Genomic DNA, 15,542 nt, shown 5'->3' with positions numbered 1-15,542 from the left:
ATCGTTTTAATGCGAAACACTATCGTGAAGTGCGCCATGCTTTAAAACTAAACATTTGAGAGTAGTAACGCGAGGTGTTGAGTTCGTTCGTCGTTTACATTACAACTTCATGCAAGAACGTTCCTCCCCCATTCGAGAATAAGGTATCTAGACAGATTAATGCTGTATGTTATGAATGACGTACACAATGGACACTGAAATTTTTGCTCCTAAAAATGATAATTCACAATTCGTTTCCAAACTGACCATTTTTGTAACGTGTGCGAGCAAACATCATCTTGGAGGGTAATGGAGATAATCTTCACAGCGATACACGTCATGGAGTTTGAAGGTTGTGATCCTTAGAAGATTAACAGATTTTGTTCACCAGAATATAATGATTTTAGTAACTCGTTGATTTTGCATTCTGTAATTTCTTCTGCACGTTTCATGTGGGACTAGATATCTTTTATTTATTTTCACAAAAAAATAAAGTCGCTGATTTTGTTGTTGTTCTCCTCCTCCAGCGTTTGATCCGACCAACATTTAAATCACTAGAGTGACGTCAATCTATGAAGAGACATGTCGGGCAACGTGAATGGAATTGCCAACCCAGCCTTCGACGATAGCGAAGCGGGCAAGGAGGCGCCAAACAAAAGTCGACCAGTAGGAGTCGTGCACCCAAGCCAAGTGAACAACTCGACACCAACAGCCGACAAAAACGCAGCAATCGAGAAGGCAGACTCAGTCGCAGAGGGGGATATCACGTGCGGCTGGGGCCCTTTCAGACCAAGATGTTTGCAGGTATCAGCATGCAAGAATGAGAGTAGTGATATGGTCACTATACAGTTGATGAATGATCATGTGATCTAATATACCTTTTTTTTTATCCTTTCATCGTTCACTTTTGGAAGTATCGTCACCATTGATATTTCTCCTTTTATCAGGGTAATAAAATATGAGTAAATGAACTGATATTAATTTGAGATAAATCTATGATCCATCTTTGCTTTCACTTGGCTTTCAGTGTGCCCTATAACCTAGAAATGTTTGGCGACTATTTCTGTCAACTGTCTAAAGCGTTACATTAAAGGGAAATAAGTTAATGTCGTGCCAAAGTCATATTCCCTGGCATATCACGGCTATTATCATAATTCAATTTCCTCTTGTACACCAACTAGGAGGGCAACTTGTGACTTCAAGATTAAGACGACGCGACTAGCTATCCTTTTTGTTTACTAAAGTCTCCATCTGGTACGTTGAAAATGAAAACACGCAAGGCTCTATTAAGAATATCAGTAAGTCACTTACAATGTGAGGTTCTAGATGGCTTTGCTTCAAACGGAAATAAACATATATTGTGATTGTGCACAACGTTGGCGGATTAGTCCAAATCTCTTTGATTTTGCTTCCTTCTTTCATGATGGAACCAATACTTATTATAGTGCTATTACAATATGCATCATGGGTATGTGACACTGTTGATCACTATGAGTTATTATCATTATCACCATCTTAATCATTATTATGGTTGTTGCTGTTGTTGTTGTTCTCATCCTCATCATAATTTGTATTATCTCGCGCAGTGCTGCAACAACGCGGTCGGATTTCTCGTGTTCGTGTCCATCTTCGGGTTCATACAGGGCATGACAGTCAACGGACTGGTGTACGTCGTCACGACCACGCTCGAACGCCGATTCAACATCCCCAGTGTGCAGAGCGGATTCATCTCTAGCTGCTACGACTTCGGCGTCCTAATCGTCGTCGTGTTCGTCACGTACGTCGGCGAGAAGGCCCACAAACCCGTCTGGCTTGGTGTCGGCGCGTTGTTCTTTTCATTGGGGTCCATCATCCTCACCGTGCCGCACTTCGCCACAGATAACTATCAGTTCTCCGTAAGTCTTTCCACTTGCAACTATACTGCTTCTACTTCTTATTCTTCTCCTTCTTCGTCTTTTCTTCTTCTTCTTTTAAAACTATTGCAGTGAACTGTAACAACTCTCATGCCTTTCTCAAGTCGTCTGTACTACTGCTTCTACTTCTTTTATCGCTTTAGTTTTCCATGGATCTATGGTTTCACTTTCAAATGCGATAGCAATAGCTTCTGTTCGATAGCAAGGGAAGCTGTTGCTATCGCTCTCCAACTTTTCCTGCCATCTACCATAAGACGTTTCCTCCTATACAATATTGTCTGATTGTATCGCTTTGTAGCCTACCATACCATCAAGGCCATGCGTCAACTACGACCGATGCGACATTGACATTCTCTTTTCTTTTTTTCTCTTGTGGGAAGGAGAGCTATATAGTTACAACTAGATTATAAAGCTATTAGAGAGAAATCGATTTCGAATCTTGTGACAGCTAGCCATTGCTGATTACGTCACAGATGACTGTCGACATTTTGAAACCTGTTCTAAACGAATTTAAGTCGTACATGTATTCGAGTAATGTCCAGACACCGACTCGCGGAAGCAGTTAGTTGCTGTTCAAGTGCACCCATTGAATCACTCGAATGAATCAATACTTTTATTCAATGCCGTTCGACTCTCCTGAAAATTAGTACATTTCATTCTAGCAGAGTTTAAGATTTCCCTGATGAAGTAATGCTTCACAAACTGCGACACCATATCCGTTCCAAGAGGCCGAATCTCCTTTTTTTCAATCGCTGACAATTCATATCCTAGACGATCGACGAACCGACTTGCAGCCTCAACGCATCCGACGTCGGCGGCAGCTCCGATCTCGATTCCGGGCTAAACAGATATCTCATCGTCTTCATCGTTGGCCAGTTGATACACGGGATCAGCGCCTCGGGGCTCTACACGCTCGGCTACGCCTACATCGACGAAAACACGCCACCAAGCAGGGCGTCCATCTATGTTGGTAAGATGATATAAAGATAATAAAAACAAACAAAATGAAAATTGGCAACCATCAAAATGAAAAAAAAAAGTGAAAGAAACACATAAAAAACAACTATAAGAAATGTCAACACAAATTGTTTGTAACTTTAAGTAACCAGGGAAGTTATATTCTCTCCTTGGAACAACGTGGATCATTTGATCTATTATACAACTTGAGTATAACTCATAAGGTTAGGTGATAGTCATTTCTATCATTAAAGCGGGGTTCCCACTATCACGATTGGCGCCACGATTGAAATCGTGGTCTTAATCGTGAAGGAATCGTGGTGATCTTATCAAATCTTATCAGATCTTAACGTCAGTCGTGGCAATCGCATTAATCGTAGAAAAATTTTGGACGGTTCAAAAATTTTCTACGATTAACACGATTAATTGTTGATCGTGATCATCGCATCAGGTTGTCTTGGATCGTATCAAAACGCAGCAAACCTCATCTAATCGTACTTCTTAATCGTGTTGATCGGGATCGACTTTTTCACTTCCCTCCTACATATATATATATTTCTTCTTCTTTTTTTAAATTTGCCCTTATTTTGCTCCAAGATCGTACACATTTTGTATTCCGCGAGTATGAGATAGTTTTATACATAATTGTCATTATTATTACTATACATTGTTTTACCATAGCACAGACGCACAAAAACGGAGTTCCCCATAGTCAATTTGGGGTAATCTTTTAACGAAAAAAAAATAGCAAAACTAAAATGACTGTGGTATGTCTGCACGTACTGACTAAGGTCAGTATAAAAATGAGAATGAGTTCCTGAATCGTGCATGAGTGAGCACACATCAAAGGCAAATTTGATTACTTTTTAGAACTATCGCTACATTAATTGTTGTTGTTGGGTTGTTTGTTTGGTTTTTGGTTTTGTTTTTTTTTGTTTGTTAGTTAGTTTGTTTGTTTGTTTGTTTGTTTGTGTTTTTTTTGGGGGGGTAAAGTATTGTTTCTTGTGTATTGTATATAATTATCAATCGCTGTTGTTGTTTCATCATCCATCATTTGACCCCTTCACATCTACTGTAACTATTTTCATGTTTTTTTTTCTTGTGGTTTGGTTTTTAGAGGAAAATAGCTGTGTCTACTCTCATTAAATTGCAAAATCCATTTAGTTTAAGATTGTTGTCAGATAATGCAGCCAAGATCTAGCAACCCATGTCAAGTGAGCATAAGAAAGAGTAGTTGTGTCTTCATTGAGTAAGCATGTACACTTTAAAGATGGAGCAAAAACTGCAAAACTGTACTGTTGATATTGAATAGGGGAGGGCTGGCACAATGAATCCTAAAATAACATCACTGAAACATTCACCGGAAGCAGAATGTTTCTCATACCCCACGAAAACTTTTGTGACATTTGAAAAGTGACCATTGTCACTCATACATGACTATAAAGATCACTGTCATTTTTCACATAGAGGTTAGTTAATACGTGTTACAATACCCCTGCGAAATAATTTTGCTTCAAACTTATTTTGTGTTAAAAAGTGACATTAGGGGAGTTACTTTTCTGTTGTGTGTATATCGGTTTTGTTAAACACTGTTAAAAAAAATATTTATCAAGCTAAACCCACCAAACTTTCAATACCCCATGAGATAACGACATTTTGAAATAGAAAGGCATACAAAGTATATACGTATTGTGCGAATATGAAATCAAACACATAAGCAATACTATAAGTTCGGTCAACTTTCTTATACTGAGCCTGTAACACATAATAATGTCAGCATTCAAAAAAATCCAATCCTCTTTTTAAGCTTCCATTTCATCATATTTTCTTCATGTGTTTCAAAGGAAGGCGAAAACATTTGCCTTTATCTTTTTTTTTTTTTTTTGGGGGGGGGGGAGGGGGCAATGATTTGATCTTGCATATGCAGTTTTTTTTTTGTGAGGGGGGGATGCTGAGGCCGAGCATGTCGATTCAATAATCTTTAGGTTGAATTAGAAGAGGAAATTTCTGACGTTGTGGCTGGCCTAGGCACTGCATTCTCTCTGATGATAACGTAATCGTCATTCGCAATATTGCAAAGGTCACGTTGTCGTCATCCTCAGTCAACCCTTGCCATCATCAATGGTTGTGGATAGATAGGCCTAATCACTCTTTAAAAGTTTTATAAATAATGAAAGACATTGTCAGTCGGACTATAATATTCCCATTCGGGTCCAATCGCGCCTTAAATCGAGTCGCTTTTGATCCCGATCGTGAAAGATATCGTATCTTATCTCAACAGCCCGCATTGCTACGCGGTATTCGTACTGGAACGTATCAGAACATAGCTGCACGCACCAGATCGGGGATCCCGATCGTAATGATCGTGTTAGATCGAAACAAATCGTAGACTCAATCGGGACAATCCTATTGGGTCATATTTGAATCGAGGACCACATCGTGACAGATCGTATTGCTTGAAATAGACCAATCGTGACCATATCGCATCCCAGCGAACCAACACGTATTGACTCGCATAACCTCGTATCCAAACGTGAAATTTCAGACGAGTTCAACAAATTTTCCACGATCAGTTACGAATGTCCAATCGTGGCGTTCGCAATGGATCGCACGATAGTGGGAACCCCGCCTAACGGCTAATGTTGTGATTACGATAACTATAATGATCACTTCGATTGCAATAGGGGCTTGTCACTGTTGCTATTAATACTGCTACTTCTTCTACTGATAATATCACACGTCAAAGGTTAGACAGAGAAGAACACCGGTGTTGAAATACTATTAACGTAATAACCGCGGACATATCTTACAAGAAAAATGGCTAACTCAGATTGCAACATTGAAAATGACCGCTCGACAAGAATGGAAACGCATAAATAGGAAGGCTGATCTTAAATGGCGTGCATGTACGTTTACAGGCATTTTTCAGGCCTCGTCACTCTTTGGTCCGGCCTGCGGCTATCTCCTGGGCGGCGTCATCCTCGAGATCTACACCGACGTCGACGTCGATGTCGCAACGTAAGTGTGAGACAGTGATAGTCATGGTTCGTTATGTGCTTTTGATAACACTTTTTGGATGTGTACAGAAACGCAGACACATAGCAAAGTTCTCAAAAAGGTACCGTGCCTGACAAAACAATTTCAAACCCCGGAAAAATAAGCACAAAGTTGGAAAAGGATGTATGACAATGAGACAATGATCGTACAAAGTTTTCAGAATATCGAGGGAAGAGACATTATAATCTCTGGTACTTGTAGATTCGCCAGCTGAGCGTTATAAAGCAATTATGACAAATACAATTATGTTATCGCCCGGATCTTTCCCCTTGTGTCATCATTCCCGCTTTCTATACCTCTGCCTGTCATGATTATGTCTGTTTGTATTTCTTTTTGTTTTATTAGTGGAAAAATGAGCAAAGAAAATGGGACTCCATCGGGATAATTTTTGTTCCGATCCTTCTCTTCTCATCTTTCCCTCCCCTTCCTTTCTCCTACTCCTAAATCTCCCTCTCTTACACTCTCTGTATACCAAACAGGCTTGGGATTGACTCTGAGAGCCCCCTGTGGATCGGGGCGTGGTGGATTGGGTTCCTCATCACTGCTGCCATTGCCTTCCTCGTTTCCTTCCCCCTCATGGCTTTCCCTCGAGCATTACCAGGTGAGCTTAGATTGATCACTATTACCAATCTTCAAATTGGCAACCTGGAAAAGTGCCAAATTCAGAGCATACTTTTGACATTCTCAAAGACGTCTTTATATTAATACCACTGATCTCTGCTCTCTGTTTGAGAGATGAGTAGTAGAGATCAGTGGTAAACACTTGTCGCACGAAGCTTTATTCACTGGCTCTCCCGATTGGCAACACAGAAAAGCGTCAAATTCAGAGCACAGTTTTTACATATTCTAAACAACTTCTGTAAATACTTATGGCAAGTCGCTTTATACACTTCCGGAACGTACGATTTCAACGCTTGTTTGTGCTCTACTGGCGAATAAAACTACGCACATTCTGTGCAAGAGATCTGATGAGAAAGACGATCGATATTTTTGACTGAATATCTGTTCAGATTAGATCAAAATACAGTTATGAGCGTAGTATGCACTGTATAAGTTTTCCTTTGATATCGTAATATCGTTATCAGGGATTTGAAATAGCTTGAAGACCTCTTTTGATGCATGTGTATTTAATAGGTCGGAAAACGCACGACGCTGAGCGGGTGACTGAGGCGCAGAAAGGAGCTCTCTTCCAAGGTAAGTCCGGCTTCAAGAACAGAGCGCGGGACTTTCCCCGAGCCGTCTGGTGCCTGGTGAAGAACCCGCCCTTTATGTTCCTCAGCCTCACCTCTATCACCGAGTGGTTCCTCCTAACCAGTTTCGCCACCTTCGGCCCCAAGTACTTGGAGACCCAGTTCAGCATGACGGCCAGCGACGCTGCCCTTCTTGCAGGTGAGTTACCCGCTGCCGGAGTCTGATCGTCATCACACACTGCACAAAGCGGCAGCAGATGAAATTCTCGCGAGCTGAATATGATGTAATCTTTCTACAATGTTAAATGGTAATAGACATTAGACATGTTAGAGGTTTAGTGATAGAACAGTGGAGAGCAGTTACCATGGTTACAGGTGAATGGCTCTTATTTGAAGAGAGTCGTAACTTTCTGGTTCTGGTCAACTGGAGCAATAATTATGACCTCATTTCATTTCATTTCGTTTTCAACAAAGAATATCAGTGTACATTAATGCTAAGAAATACATATTCTATATCGATATACAACATAGGCCTAAACACAATAAATCAAGAGGCCTACATGCGTGATATTTACTAAATAATGTTGAACATGATACCATGAATGAAAAAATGAAATATAATTTCTTGGGATTTCTTCAAAGGACTTGTGAGAGGAGCAATGTTGATGGGTGCAATATCAATTTGCTTCGCTCCAATTTGCCGTGTGTGGTTTGATATCAGCATTTTTCAAACAAACATTTTGATACTCAAAGTAAAAAAATGATACAAAGTATAAAACACTATTTTTTTTCTTTCCACCTGTGTTGTAGGTTACGTCATCATACCAGCAGGTCTAGTCGGGACGGTTGTTGGCGGGGTCGTCGTGTCAAAGGCCAAGCTGCACTTCCGGGGAATGATTAACTTGTCGCTGCTATGTCTCTTCATCTCGGCCTGTACCATTCCGTCCTTCCTGATCGCCTGTGATAATCCCAAGATGGCGGGTGTCACGGTCCCATACGGCAACAGGCAAGTCCTTCCTACCAATAGACCGTTACTATATTGTATGATTCGATCACGGTTGTTTCTTTTCCTAGAGCTTGGTAACGAACCATTCGATTCGCCTCCTCCTTCCAATTACGTTTATAACGGGGTCTATATCTCACTGGATGAGACGTTGCCGCGACTAGTGCGACTAGAAAGACCCAAAGTGGTTTGCGCTCTCACCCAGAGGACGACTCTATATGGGAAGGTACGAGACGTCTCCATTCAATGTGACAACCGAAAGTCGCGGAGAAGTCACCGCAACGTCGCCGCGACGTCTGCGAGACGTCTTCTTAGTCGCCGAGACATCGCGGAGACGTCTCTGCGACTTATCTGGTAGGACGCCAATGGGTCTTCGCAATGTCGAGGAGACGTCTCAGAGACCTCGCGGACGAAATCAGTCCGCCCTTCTTGACCGCGACTTTAGGAGACTTCGCTGAGACGTCTGCGAGACCAATGGATACTGGAAACATCTCCACGAAAAAGAAAGAAAGAGGAAGAACTAAATGATAATCGTACATGTTCGACTTCCCGGAGACGAGGCTAGTCGCCAGGATACGTCTCCGCGACCACTCCGAGAACAGCGAGACTCGAGTCGCCTCCACGTCTCCACCTAGTCGCCATGCCAATGATGGATACCCACATTAAGGCAATCGTTTGTGAACAAAATGAATTATGCATGGAATTTTAAAGCATTATCAAGACGGTGTATTGATACCCGCTGTTTAAAAAAGAAGAAGAAGAAATAAATGTTAGGTTCCTATTGGTCCCTTTCAGCGAAGTGAACAGTGGATAAGGCTCAGGATTGGCAAAAGAGGTGAAATAGGGTTCTTTTTCCTGCGGCCACATCGCGGAGACAAGTTTCGTCCGAGATCTCTCAGCAACCTAGCAGAGGGTCACGGCGACATCTCTGCGAAATCGCCGCTACTGCCAGAGACTAGGTTTTCCAGGCGAATAAGTTGTCACCTTTAATTTAAATTTGAATTTTCCTTTATTTTCATATTTCTCAAAAATAACAATGCAAACCTCGTTCGGAGACATCTCGGAGTCGGACGTTGTCCTGGAGTCACCTTCTTGATGAGAGCGCAAGTCATATTTTGGTCTATTGACATGATCGAGTAACACGAGTCGGGGGTGACTGATCAGTCGCGGCCACGCCTCCTCAGTGTGTATGCCCTTTAGACTCCCTCCCAGGCAATGTTTGGTCAGTCAACAGCTATTGTGATGCAAATTATATTATTGCTATGTCGCAGTCAGACTTTTATTTCATGCAGACTGATAGCAGTGAAACCCTTTTTCTCCCCTCCCCCTGCAGTTCGCTGGTGTTCGACGGTGACGAAGCGATGCTAGACTCTGCGTGCAACGCCAACTGCAGCTGCGGATCAGCGTTCGATCCTGTCTGCGGCAATGACGGAATCCTCTACTACACGCCCTGTCACGCGGGCTGCCTTACCATCAACACCACAGCATCTCTTATGGTAATAACAAATACAACTGTACAATTTAGATGTATGTGTGAAAAATCTCCAAGAATTTAATGTTCTGAACTTACTAGCAGAGCTCATTTCCATTTCGTACACTGTTTCGCTTACTAGGCCCTACTATATTGTCTCAGTCATCATTATTTAACTTCAAACTCATTGTTTTAATCTGACAACATGGTTACAAATACAATGATCGAGCAGTAAACCCTACCACAAAGGATTGTGCGAAATTACTACACTGTATGAAATGCGATTTCTAACACCACCCAAATGATGACAATGGTGCTGAATCAGAGGCAGCCATCATATGACCCTAACGAAAGAAACAGTAACATCAAACATTGTGCGTAGCCGTTACTGGAAAAAAAAAAGCGTTATTTGATATGTTTGTATTCTGTTTTCGTCAGTACTCATATAAATAAGGTATGACACAATGATATAAATCGGTCAATATTTCAAAGATCTGCGCATGCGCAATTACCACTGGCAGCTGTCCTCACTGTAATTATTCGAAAACTTGTGCCTTTCACTAAAGATAAGTTTTCAAAGCTCAGTAATACGCAAGCAAAAGTCTGTTGACGAATTATGCTATCGCACGTCTTATAGACAGTTTGCCAAAAATGCTATAGATATCCATGCAAATTGTATCAACAAAATGTGCTATTGGAAATAAAATCTCATTTGAATTTAATTGAATTGAAAAATTGAAATTGGATCTCCTTCGGTATTGATTCTCAGACCTACGCGGACTGCGCCTGTATCGAGCCGGAATCGATCGGCGACGTATCATCGGCTGTCATGGGAAAGTGCTCCCACTCTTGCGACTTCCAGATCCTCTTCATTATCGCCTTCTTTGTCCTGCTGATGCTTACTCTCATGGCAACGGTTCCAGTTACCATGGCAACAATGAGGTAGAAGAATTAGTACCAGACACTTCATACGTTATTCATCCTTACATCTTTTCCATTCTTGTTTTTGATAGGGGTGCTGAAGCGAGTAAACTGTGAAATAGTGCACAGCACGTACTATTGTAATTTTCTACAGACGCTTATCATACGTGCGTATTTAGGTATGTAGGCCTATGTATGTATGTATATCATGAATGTATAAGTACGTGTATAAGGGTGCATGTAAATATGTACAGGGGCGGATCCAGGAATTCCATAAAGAGGGGCGCCTTAACAAATTTAAAGGGGGAGGGTGGCTCATGCACCCCCCCCCCCCATTTTTTCTTTTTATTTCTGTTTTAGCAAAAAATAAGGGGGAGGGCGCCCGGTGCGCTTCCCCTGGATCCGCCGATGTATGTATGCATATGTATGAATGAATTTATGTATCATAATCCCTTAATCATTCTCGTGTTGTATTAAATCTTCATTGACATGCATGTTTATAGGAAGACATAATAACAAATATCGTCCCTTATGTCCGGCGGCCACCTTCTAAAGCGAACAAGTCAAGGATGCGATAAAGAACAGAACGGAAGCGAAAAAGACGTAAAGGAAACTATTACTGTTCATATGTATCAAATACGGGTAATAAAAATGAATTACACGTAGGCCAAACAAACAGTATGGTCTGCCATCGCACGTACTGGCTATACTCTTCATGATTTACCCTACATACAAAGAGGTTATAGTAGTTTTATTTGTTAGCATTAATCGCGTGTGGTATATCATAGTCTATATAAAAGAACAACTTTACGGAGTAAGCTAAAACAATAACACGATCAAGATACGATGGAAATAGTCAGACTTCGTTCATGATGCCCAGGTTGGGATGTCTGCCGTTGAAAGTGAAACATCAGCCTTATATATTCCGCACGGTTTTGTTTCCTATTCCTGTCATGCCAAGAAGATCACACGTTGCAAAACACAAGTAAAAAAAGGTAACAAAAAATATATATCTATAATATATATATATATATATATATATATATATATATATATATATATATGTATATATATATATATATATGTATATATATAATTTATACATATATATATATATATATATATATATATATGATTTATATATATATAGAGAGAGAGACTGCGAGAAGGGGTCTCGACCATTTACAGCGCCAGTGTAGCTCCTTCATTATTTATATTCAGTGCGAGAAGAAGAGCAATCGTGGACGTAGCTATAAGTGATCAACGTGCGTGTTTATTGCCGAGCTTTCGGTCTCGTTAGGACCTTCATCAGGGCTGTAACGTAATATAATTACGGATTGATTGATAACGTAGTCATTATAGACTCACGCCAGTTAGATTTATATTAGTGTATATATATATATATTTCTTAGTGTAGCCATACGAGTGAGTCATTTTTGTATCGTTACAGCCCTGATGAAGGTCCAAACGAGACCGAAAGCTCGGCAATAAACACGCACGTTGATCACTAGCTACGTCCACGATTACTCTTCTTCTCGCACTGTATATATGTATATATATATATATATATATATATATATATATATGAGATTAAAACCTAAAATGAGATTAATATATATATATATATATATATATATATATATATATATATACTGTATATAATATCATAATGACTCATGTTAGATCATTTCAAATACATAACGTCATGTAACTATTCCTTGTTCATCCCATTTGTAACGACGGTTTTTTTTTTTGTATCTTGCCTTTAACCTTGCAGAATTGTGTCTCATGAACAGCGATCATTCGCACTCGGTTTTCAGTCAGTCCTATTCAGAGCATTTGGTAAGTTTGTTGCCATCGTAATCAGTTACAATACATGAGTGTATACCTTTCTTTTCATTCACAAATTAAGCGAACATTCATGCAGAGGGGAGAAGATGTGTTATAATCGATTTTTATCAAATGCCATCTCATGTATTTTTTTTTAGATCGCAACTGCTGATCCACTTATCTAACAAACATATCGAACAAAAACAAACTATATTATACCAGTGGGATTCGGACTTGCCTTCTCCTGCTTTCCAGGAAGCGACACTACTCCCTGGTATACCGACAGTGCCGACAAGATGAACTTGAAACAAGTACTCAGGCTCTGAATTCATTATTGTACAATGAATACATTGTTATGTTATACAATTCAAGGACAAGGTTTATCAAATGAAAGAAAGATATTAACGCAGAGGACAGAAGGTGTGCTCACAGTGGGTATCTTATAGGCTTGAAGCCTAGGCGGCGACCTGGTGGCGACTCACGAGTGAGTCTCGCTTGTAGAGGAGACGTCTCCTGGAGACTAGTGGTGTCTCTGGGGAGAATCGAACATATTCGATTTTATTTCCCCGAGACTTTTTCCAGTTTCCAGCTGGTCCCAGAGACGTCTCCGCGAAGTCTCCGCGACGTCTCCTTAAATGTGGTTATGCGCGTAGCGGAGACTAATTTTGTCCGCGACTCGGAAACCCATGGCGATCTATACCTGGCTACGATATAGAGACGTCGCGACGCGTCGCGGAGACGTCTTCGTAACTAAGAAGACGCCACGGAGAGGTCAATGCGACTGCCGGAGACTTCCCGCGACGTCTCTGCGATTCCCAGGCAAATACGTACTCAGTAATCTAACTTGTTTGGAGACGTCTCGGACGTCGCCCTCGAGTCATGGAGTCACCTTCTTCACGTACTTGGCGAGAGCGCGCGCCAATTTTTTGGTCTTTCGAGTCGCCGAGAGTTGTGGTGACTGATAGTATAGCAGCAGTCGCGGCTACGTTTCCTCCAGCGAGATAGACCATTTTCAGATTTTCATCATCACACCTGTCATCCTCTGTATCTTTGAGATCGCATCTGCTGATCTATAATTTTAGCAAACTTTAGACAAACGAAACCAGTGCATGGATTCGAATTATTTTGATGCGCATGATGAAAACACATTATTTTTTTGATAAAATTATAAAATAATGTGATACTCGTCATTTCCCTCATACGCTCGGTGAAGTGGTATAATGCTCTGTGTGCGAACACTCTGATACTTAAACTTCAGAAAATGTGTTTGTTTGTGTGTGTATGTGTGTGTGTGTGTGTGCTTTTGTTTGTTTGTTTGTTTTTTAATTTTTGCACGCCCACAAGTCTAACATGAGACGAAAGGGCTGAGGCCATGGAACCACAGAGACGAATATTCTTGTGACCACTTGTCGATTTTTAGTAAATCATATGACAGCAGCTATTCCGGTTTCTGATGAGCTCGCGGAAACATGTTTTTGAGGGACCTTTTTTTTTTTTTAAAGAAAAGAATATCTTCATAGAATATGATTGAATTGGGGTTTTTTTCACTCCTGTGTAGGAATATATTGAAAGTACAAGAGGTACGAAGACACAAATATTGCAGAACGGGGGAGAAGAATATTCTTGCACCTAATCTACCCCACTAATTTCTTAACTATCTGGAGTGTTATTATCAATTAGAAGAAAATTCGTGAACCTTAATAGTGCCTTTTGGAGTAACACAGAATTTACCAGCACAAGTATGATAAACTCACTAGTTTTATCAATATTTGTCGTTCCAGGCACGGTACCAAGTCCAGTCGTATTTGGCACACTGATCGACCGGACCTGTATCCTCTGGGAACGGGACGACAGCGGGGGAAGTCAGTGTTGGCAGTACGACAACGCCGCCTTCAGTCGCACTTCGCTGATCCTCGCTCTGTCCCTTCGCTGCGGTTCTCTCGTGTTTCTCACCTTATGCGCCTGCTTCTACAAGCCGGTAATAACTGAAGATCAGCAAAATGGTGGCGGGAATAAAGTGGTTGCAGTAGAGAACGGGGAGATAGCAGACGATAAGGTGACGGACCAGAATAGTCTCCATGTCAACCAGGCGGGAGAAGACACAAAGCTTTAGGAAGGTTTCCTACATGGACATAAATGTCTGGTAGTCTGTGATATATTCGTACTTATAGATTGTTGTCACCGAGTGAAAGAAATATGCCTAGTTTGTCAATCCTCCTATAGTTCGGAATTACGTACCACCTGGAAGCTCGACTGGATATAAGCACAAACTCTCGATCTTGACATGCTTGAAATTCTCACTTTGAGTCTGTTGGTAAAGGAGCAATACATGTATTACCCTTTTGCAATTAGGGGACTTTCTCATGATGACTGGCTGAATTCCGGCGGAGAGGGATTGAAGGGGTCGATAGTATGATTGGTTGATTTTAGTTACTCTTTATGGTTGCTTTGAGTATATCCAAACTCAAATTCAAATTGAACCTTATTACCTGCCTTTGCCTTCGTCTTTCCTGAGATATACAATTATATTGTTTAGTTACATTTCAAACGGCTTTCCACTGCGTTTTATCAATTCTCCTGCAAGTGCAATCTTCAGGGGCATTTGATTTTTTTCACAAATGTATTCATGCTGAATCGAATTAATGCAGTACTTTATCTAGTGTTTACTTTGAGTCGCCGTTATCAATGATGTGTTTTTTAATAGTTTGCAAAAAAAAAAATTATCAATGAATAAAGATATATAAGTACTCATCAAGCTGGTATGTTAGCTAGCTTTAGATCTGCGACGCAAACGCTAAGACGACGCTATTAGGCCAAAAAATTCGGCACACGCGAGGGACAGCCATTTCCATCCAGGAGGACGGAGGAGGCGTCGTCTTAGCGTTCACTCGCTATATTAGGGAGCTTTAGATTTTGACGCGCGGACGTTTGAGACGACGAGTGCGCTGGACGTTCTCCTCTCCCCTGCGTTGCGTTGAAAAGTAGCTTTAGATTACGCTGGGACGCAACATATAAAATATAAAATCGCGCCCCCATATTATGATCAGTGCATGAAGTAGCTCTCTACGTTGCAAACTGTGCGGACGTAAAAATAGCCCAGTACGCGTAGTGAAAAACTCAGGCGACGCAAGCTACAAATAGATCGACTTGACGCGCTCTTCTGCGCACGCTCAGAACATGTTTTTTCCCTCTGAACGTCCGCGCGTCTAAAATCTAAAGCT

At 41.0% G+C, this 15,542-nt stretch overlaps 1 protein-coding gene across 1 annotated transcript; it reads left to right on the top strand.

Moving 5' to 3' along the window:
• Positions 1-511: 511 nt before the first annotated feature.
• On the top strand, positions 512-14,666 carry LOC139719183 (solute carrier organic anion transporter family member 4A1-like). Its single transcript, XM_071630618.1, has 11 exons — positions 512-783; positions 1,566-1,874; positions 2,664-2,862; positions 5,768-5,867; positions 6,386-6,507; positions 7,041-7,295; positions 7,907-8,102; positions 9,433-9,595; positions 10,340-10,512; positions 12,269-12,333; positions 14,103-14,666. The coding sequence occupies exons 1-11, from the start codon at positions 562-564 to the stop codon at positions 14,432-14,434; spliced, it is 2,136 nt and encodes a 711-aa protein (XP_071486719.1). The 5' UTR covers positions 512-561; the 3' UTR covers positions 14,435-14,666.
• The last annotated feature ends 876 nt before the right edge of the window (positions 14,667-15,542 follow it).

Source organism: Diadema antillarum, unplaced genomic scaffold, assembly GCF_040938485.1.
Source record: "Diadema antillarum isolate AM-2024a unplaced genomic scaffold, OU_Dant_1.0 scf00000009, whole genome shotgun sequence".
Classification (NCBI taxonomy): domain Eukaryota; kingdom Metazoa; phylum Echinodermata; class Echinoidea; order Diadematoida; family Diadematidae; genus Diadema; species Diadema antillarum.
Note: the sequence above shows the minus strand (reverse complement) of the source record. Positions and strands in the feature narration are given on the sequence as shown.